The sequence below is a fragment of the Hemitrygon akajei genome, chromosome 25 (assembly GCF_048418815.1).
Source record: "Hemitrygon akajei chromosome 25, sHemAka1.3, whole genome shotgun sequence".
NCBI classification, from domain to species: Eukaryota; Metazoa; Chordata; class Chondrichthyes; order Myliobatiformes; family Dasyatidae; genus Hemitrygon; species Hemitrygon akajei.
The window spans coordinates 40,455,201-40,462,675 of record NC_133148.1 but is presented as its reverse complement, the minus strand read 5'-3'; the positions used below and the strand labels follow the sequence as shown (position 1 = coordinate 40,462,675).

The 7,475-nt window shown below is 47.0% G+C and overlaps 1 protein-coding gene across 1 annotated transcript; it reads left to right on the top strand.

The window, feature by feature from the left end:
- Positions 1-5,925: 5,925 nt before the first annotated feature.
- adorb1a (adenosine receptor B1a) lies at positions 5,926-7,198 on the top strand. Its single transcript, XM_073028842.1, has one exon. It carries the CDS (start codon positions 5,926-5,928, stop codon positions 6,973-6,975), a length of 1,050 nt encoding a protein of 349 aa, XP_072884943.1. The 3' UTR covers positions 6,976-7,198.
- Positions 7,199-7,475: the final 277 nt, after the last annotated feature.

Below are 7,475 nucleotides of genomic sequence, written 5' to 3'. Positions count from 1 at the left end.
GACTCTTTACTTAATCTTGTATAGGGTCCACTTGCACCACTCAGGGGTTAGTTTACCTCCGAGTTGATGCTGCCAAGATGGGGAAAGAAGTCTACGTTTTCAAGGGTGATAATGTCAACTTTTATGGAGAGCTTACAAAGTGGCTGGTCAGGAAACGGCTGTGTCGTTTTAATATTCAAAACAAAACCGAGACCCTGGTGTTTTGGGAAAGGCATGCAACATAGATCAGAGTGTGCTGCAGTGGTGCTGTCATCCACACACTAAAGCTTCACGATAGTGGTGGTGCTGACCTTGGGGGTCGCTGTCCATTCTGTACACGATTGGGATTCCCTGTGACAGGTCTTGGCCAATGAGAAGGATGCCAGCGATAAAGATGGCCAATAGGGCTGACGCAATGATGCAGACCGGTTTGACCCCTGTCTTGACAGTGAAGGCAGTACATTCCAGACTAACAGCTCTCTCTGGCTGGCCTCTTTAAACTCTAAAGACAAGAGATTCAGCAGCTACTGGAAATCTAAAGCAACGCACACAAGATGTTGGTGGAGGGCTGGTTGTAAATGATCGTTGGTGTGTTTGTTATGTGCTGTGTTGTAAGACGTGGGTGATCGTGGTCTTTCCATGACCATGACTGTTCTTGGCAAAGTTTTCTACACAAGTGGTTTGCCATTGCCTCCTTCCGGGCAGTGTCTTTACAAGACGGGTGACCCCAGCCATTATCAATACTCTTCAGAGATTGTCTCCCTGGCGTCAGTGGTCACATAACCACGTCTTGTGATCTGCACCGGCTGCTCGTACGACCGTCCACCACCTGCTCCCATAACTTCATGCTACACCTTGCCCAAGGGTGACCTGCAGGCTAGCGGAGGGAAGGAGCGCCTTGCACCTCCTTAGGTAGAGACGTCTGTCCGCGTCCCCCCCCACCCAAGTATATAAGAGTTGTAAAAATACTTGACAGTAAGCAGTGATCAAATAAGGATGATTGATGGATGAACCTTGGTCAGTTTTTTTGTTGATCGATGGAGAGGTAGTTGTTAAATAAACTTAATTAATCTCACTTAATCTGACTGAATGGGAGAATACAATCTGCAGTCTGGAGTGGTCCTCCTAATGCCGTGGGTATGTGTTTAGTGTGTCAGTAAACAAGTTCAAGTTTAATTGTCATTCAACCATACATGAATACAGCCAAACGAGACAGTGTTACTCTGGGACCAAGGAGCAAAACACAACACCAACAGTCACACACAGCACAAAGCACACGTAGCACAGACAAGATGACAAACACATGTAAGCAACACACCGACAATGCTGGAGGAACTCAGCAGACCAGGCAGCGTCGACGCCTCAGGCCAAGACCCTTCTGTAGGACAGCACACGTAAGATGTCGGAATCAGAACCAGATTTAATATCACGGGCATATGGCAAGGGAATTGTTGTGGCTCATCGGCCGTGGTAGGCAGCTCACCTAGGAGAAGGAATACTCTGATCTCAAACCTCTGCTGCCCTGCGGATATACTCACTAATGGGGAAGGGTTTGGGAGTAAAGCCCAAGTAAAAAATACAGAGCTGGACTCCCTAAGACAGTCCTACACTGAGTTCAGCATTGACTGGCAACTCCTGTGACGCTGCTGGTGTCAAACTGTATCGGTCTCGGCCGTTCCTTTGGGTTCTTCAGCTGCGTGGAGAGGGGGAGCCTGCTACACGGGCAACAGCATCCTCTCCTTTGTACTGCCCTGGTTTATGTATCTAGACAGCCAGGACACAACACCTATGGTTGCCTCTGACTGACAGAGGCCTCACTCACTCACAGTGCAAAACATAAAAATTATAAAGAGTTCCAAAAAGAGTGGAAGAAGCTGAATAATGAGATGGTGTTCATGGGTTCATGAAGCATTCAGAAATCTGATGGCAGATGAGAAGGTGCTCTTTCTGAACTGTCGAGAGTGGGTCTTCAGGCTAATCTACCTCCTCCCTGCAGAGGCCATGTTGCAGGTGGTGAGGGTCTTTAATTATAGATGCCAATTTTGAGGCACCGCCTCTTAAAGATGTCCTCAGTGGTGGGAGGGTTGTGATAGAACTGGCTGAGTCAACCATCCTCTGCAGCCTCTTGTACGTTTAAGGCTCCATTCCAGGTGCTGATACAACCAGTCAGAACATTCTCTACAGAAACTTGCAAGAATCTTTGCTGACATTCCAAATCCTAACCAGAATCAGAATCAGGTTTAATATCACCAGCAGATGTCATCAAATTTGTTGTTATGTAACAACAGTACATTATAATACTCAAAAATAAAAATCAGTAAATTACAGTAATATATATATATATAGTATGCAAAAGTCTTTGGCACATATATACAAAGTAGTTAGGGTACCTAAGACTTTTGCACAGTACTGTAGTAATTTTATGTTTTGCACTGTACCCCTGCCACAAAAGAAACAAATTTCATTATATATGTGAGTGATGATACACCTGATTCTGATCTGGGTCTCTGTTGTGGACTGAGAGCGGGAAGGGGGCAGGGAGAGGGAGGCACCGGAGAGACATTTTGTAACGATCAATAAACCAGTTGTTTGTTGATCTTTCCTGGTGTCTCAGGGCGGGGTGTGTCTGTATCGGTGCCACTGCACCCCTGCCCCCCCTCCCCCAGCACCCCTTCTTTACCACCTATCCCTCACCCCTGCCGCGGCGCTCCACCCTCACCATTCCCAACATCCTTTGCTCCCGCCAGAGTTCTCAACTTGCTCTCTGCTCCACATTGACAAATGCAGTACTGTGTAAATGTTTTAGGCACCCCAGCAGTATATATATATCAATGTGTGTGTGTGTGTGTGTGTGTGTGTGTGAGAGAGAGAGAGTATGTCATTGTGGTGTGTGAGTGTGTGTGTGTGTGAGAGAGAGAGTATGTCATTGTGGTGTGTGTGTGTCTGTCTGTGTGTGTGAGTGAGTGTGTGTGTGTGTGTCAGTGTGTCTGTGTGTGTGAGTGAGTGTGTGTGTGTGTGTCAGTGTGTCTGTGTGTGTGAGTGAGTGTGTGTGTGTGTGTGTGTGTGTGTGTGCGCGCGCATAAGACTTTTACACAGGACTGTATATTTTTCAGTTCAGTTCAGTTTCAGTTTATTGTCATTTAGTAACCACAAATGCAATGCAGTTAAAATATGAGACAACGTTCCTCCAGAATGATATCACAAAAGCACACGACAAAACAGTCTACACCAGAAAATCCACATAACACATCCAGAGTCCGGAGAGGTTGCTGCGTACTAATATCGCGCTACCATCTTAGCGCATTCCCCGGAAAGGAGTTCCAAATCCACCAGACAAAACAAGACTACCCAGACATACCAAGTCAGGAGACCAACTCTACCACCCAACAAACCAAAAACTAAAGCTACAAGACCTACACAAAACCACATAGTTTTATAACATATAGTTAACAGTGCAAACAGTACCATAATTGATTTAAAAAAACAGACCATGGGCACAGTAAAAATAGTCCAAAGATGTTAAAAGACTGTAAGTTCGAGAGAAACCACCACACAGTTTCCACAAGTCCTCAGGGTCCCGACAGACTCGTCATCCCACGTAGGTGATAGAAGGGAATACCCCCGCTGTGGACTTCCATGGTGCTGGACTCAGCCTCACAGACACAGCACACAATGAAAGTGCCCTGACCGCAGCGGACTCCGAGTCCGTTGAACCTCCGAGCCTCCGACCATCCCCTCCGGCACATCCTCTGCCGAGCGCACTACGACGTCCCGACCGGCCACCGGCAACACGACCCCAAGGACTGGGGGCCTGTTCTTCTCAGCAGAGACCCAGACCTCATAACAGCAGCAGTAATGAAGAAGGCCTTCCTGGAGATTTCCAGATGTTCCTTCGTGCTCCCACGTCCATTTTTCATCAGATTAGGATTGTGCACGGCACCCTGCTTGACAAATAACAGATATCATCTCCGGAGAGGCTGCTGCAAACTGCGTCACGCCGCCATCTTAAAGTACATGTTGTGCTGACTAAAAGTTAAATTAAATAAGTAGTGTGAAAAGAGGGAAAAAGTGTACTAAGTTAATGTTCACAGGTTCAATGGCCTAGAAAATGGATGGCAGAGGGGAAGAAGCTGTTCCTGAATCATTGAGTGTGTGTCTTCAGGCTCCTGTACCTCCTCCCTGATGGTAACAATGAGAAGAGGGCATGTCCTGGGTGACGGGGGTCCTTAATGATGGACGCCGCCTTTTTGAGGCATCGCTCCTTGAAGATGTCCTGGATGCCGAGGAAGCTATAATTGAGTGTAGAGCCTCCCAACACCCAGGTCCATGTTGTGTTAAGGAACCAGGTTGCTATGTTATGACAGAAAAGCCAGTGCATGATTTTGAAATCAGTACCGAGCATACCCCCAGAGTGGATCTGCTAAGATTTGAACCTCAGAATAAACCAGTATAGCTTGTAACTCAGTCTCAGAGTTACTCACTGCCCTTTATTCACCTTCGAAAGGACGGCGTCTGGTTAACCAGGCCATACAGATAATGAAGGCACGTTCAGCCAACGCCCTGTGCAAGGAGAATAAATCTTTGTAAATATCATCATTCAGGCTTTGCCTTTGCAAGCTTCCGTGCAATAATTTAAAGCGAGCTCGAAGGCTGCTCTCCCTCCTCTCGACAAACACAAGCTGGGAGGTGTGGGTTAAAAGTTCAAGTTTACATTTATTGCCGCAGTTCTACATACCCGGGGTGTAGTATAAATGTCGTAAAGGGTAGTGTTTTTCTCAGAAGCAGCAGAGTATATTAAAAAAAGTGACAAACAATATTTTTATAAACTGAAATTAACATAAACTCTATATAACTTGCTCAAGGAAATAAATATTACCACAAAACCATAAGATATAGGAGGAGAATTAGGCCATTTGGCCCGTCAAGTCTGTTCTGCCATTTCATCATGGCTGATCCATTTCCAGCATAGCCCCAATCTCCTACCTTCTCCCCGTATCCCTAAGTACTCTGGTCAATCAAGGATCTATCAGCCTCTGCCTTAAATACACTGCACGTAAAGACTTGCTTCCACAGCCGCCTGTGACCGCACGGGTTTCCTCCGGGTGCTCTGGTTTCCACCCACAGTCCAAAGATGCACCATTTGGTAGGTGAATTGGTCATCGTAAATTGTCCCATGAATAGACTAGGGTTAAATCTGACAAGAAGTGCCAGAAGGGCCTATTCCGTGCCTTATATCAATAAATAAATAAGTTGATAAATCTGCAAATGTGTCTTTTTGTTTTATGAACTTAATCACAGAAATGAACACTGCAGAAATGGACCACTGTAGTCCCTTTTCAGGAAGGAGTTAGGGAGCCTAGTAACATGGTGTCACGATAACGATGTTGCCCAGACTGGCGGACCTGAGTTATAAGGAAAGATTAGATTGGAATTTAGAAGGTTGAGGGCAGATTTGATAGATTTTGATTATGAGGGATATACAAAGGATTTTGTGGGTCTACAATTAGAGGTCATGGGCTAATGGTTCAAGGTGAAAAGTTTAAGGAGAACATGGGGGGGGGGAATTCTTCACTCAGAAGTCTGTGAGAGTGTGGAACGAGCTGAAGGCACAAGTGGTACATGCAAGCTTGACTTCAATGTTTTAGAGAAGTTTGGGTAGGTCCATGGATGGGAGGGTGTGGAGGGTTATGATGTGGGTGCAGGTCAATGGGAGTAGGTAGTTTAAATGGTTTTGGCATGGACTAGATGGGCTGAAGGGCCTGTTTCTGTGCTGTACTTCTCTCTGACTCTATGGCTCTATTTTCTTTAAGGTGGAACTGGCTCCACTTGTTGAAGATCTGCCTTTGGTGACGAGTGGGAGTGAAGGACAAGCAATGAAGACCTCAAGGGATGAGAGGAAGAGGAAGAAAAAATAAGGAGGAAGCGTTTGCGCATTCTCATCTCGTGATGGATGTGTTGGTCGCTGCTACATCAAACTTGTCCCTGACCAAGATCAATTGCTCAAATGTTCTCCCCCATATCCGGATTGGCTACTTTATAGTTGAAACCCTAACAGCATTCTTTGCTGTTTTGGGGAACAGTTTTATCTGTTTTGTTGTGATCAGAAATAGAAAATTAAGGACAACGACTAACTTTTTCCTGGTGTCGTTGGCTGTGGCGGACATTTTGGTTGGCGCTGTGGCCATCCCGTGTGCCCTGCTCTCGGACCTCGGCCTCCCCAGGTGTAGTTACTACCTCTGCGTCCTTATGCTGTGCACGCTCCTCGTCCTGACCCAAGCCTCCATCTTTGGCCTGTTAGCCATTGCTGTCGAGCGCTACGTTGCCATCTTGTCTCCCTTCCGCTACCAGGTGCTGGTGACGCCCAGGAACACGGTGCTGGTCATTGTCACCTCCTGGCTGCTGGCGCTGGTCATCGGGCTGGTGCCCCTGATGGGCTGGCGCAAGATGCCCACCAGCGACGAGAGGTGCCTCTTCCACAATATCATCGATGAGACCTACATGGTGTACTTCAGCTTCATCGGCTGCATGCTCCTCCCGCTCTTCGTCATGTTCATCATCTACGCCAAGATCTTCCTCGAGGTCAAGAAGCAGATCCGGAGGATCGCCGAGAGGAACGTCAACATCAGCTTGGAGGAGAAGCGGCGGAAAATAATCCGTAAGGAATTTAAGACGGCCACTTCCCTCTTCATCGTCCTCTTCTGCTTCACTGTCAGCTGGATCCCGCTGCATATCCTGAACTGCATCAAGCTCTATTGTCCAAAGTGCCACATCCCCACAACTCTGATGCTAACCACAGTCATCATGTCCCACGTCAACTCTGTGGTCAACCCGGTTATCTACGTCTTCAGGATAAGGACCTTCTGGGATGCCTTTCTTGCAGTCTTCTCTTGCATCCCGCGCGCGGGCTTCACTGGGAAATATTCCAACTCAGACTGCATGGGAATGAGTAAGACTGGGTCGTTGACGATCAGGAGCGACACGTTGCCAGGGAAGTAGCAACAACAAATGAGCCCGTGGAGGAACCCCAACCCAACCCCTCAGATAACCAGTCAACCAGGTGTAACAATCCTCCCATGTGTAACTCACCCTCTACCGTCACGCCTACTCGTTTTTGTGAAGTATTTTTCTATTGACTGTGCATTCCTCATTTATACCTTGGCAGCAAACAGATTTATTTTTTACTTAGAGATACAACCCTGTTGACCCAATAAGTCTGCACTGCCCAAATAGGCCCTGTGACCAATAACTAATCCGTACGTTATTTGAATGCGGGAGGAAACCCACATGGTCACGGGGAAGAATATAGCACAAACAAATATATTTTTATTTAAAGATACAACCCTGTTGGCCCAATGAGCCAGTGTCGCCCAATTACACCCACGTGACTGATTAACCTATGAATCCATACGTCTCTGGAACGAGGGAGGTGACGGGGAGATCGCCGAAATCCTTACAGACAGCAGCAGAACTGAGCCCGGGTCACTGACGCAGTAGTA

Coding starts and splice junctions, on each gene's coding strand:
- adorb1a (XM_073028842.1), top strand. CDS start 5,926: ATGGATGTGTTGGTCGCTGCTACATCAAACTTGTCCCTGACCAAGATC.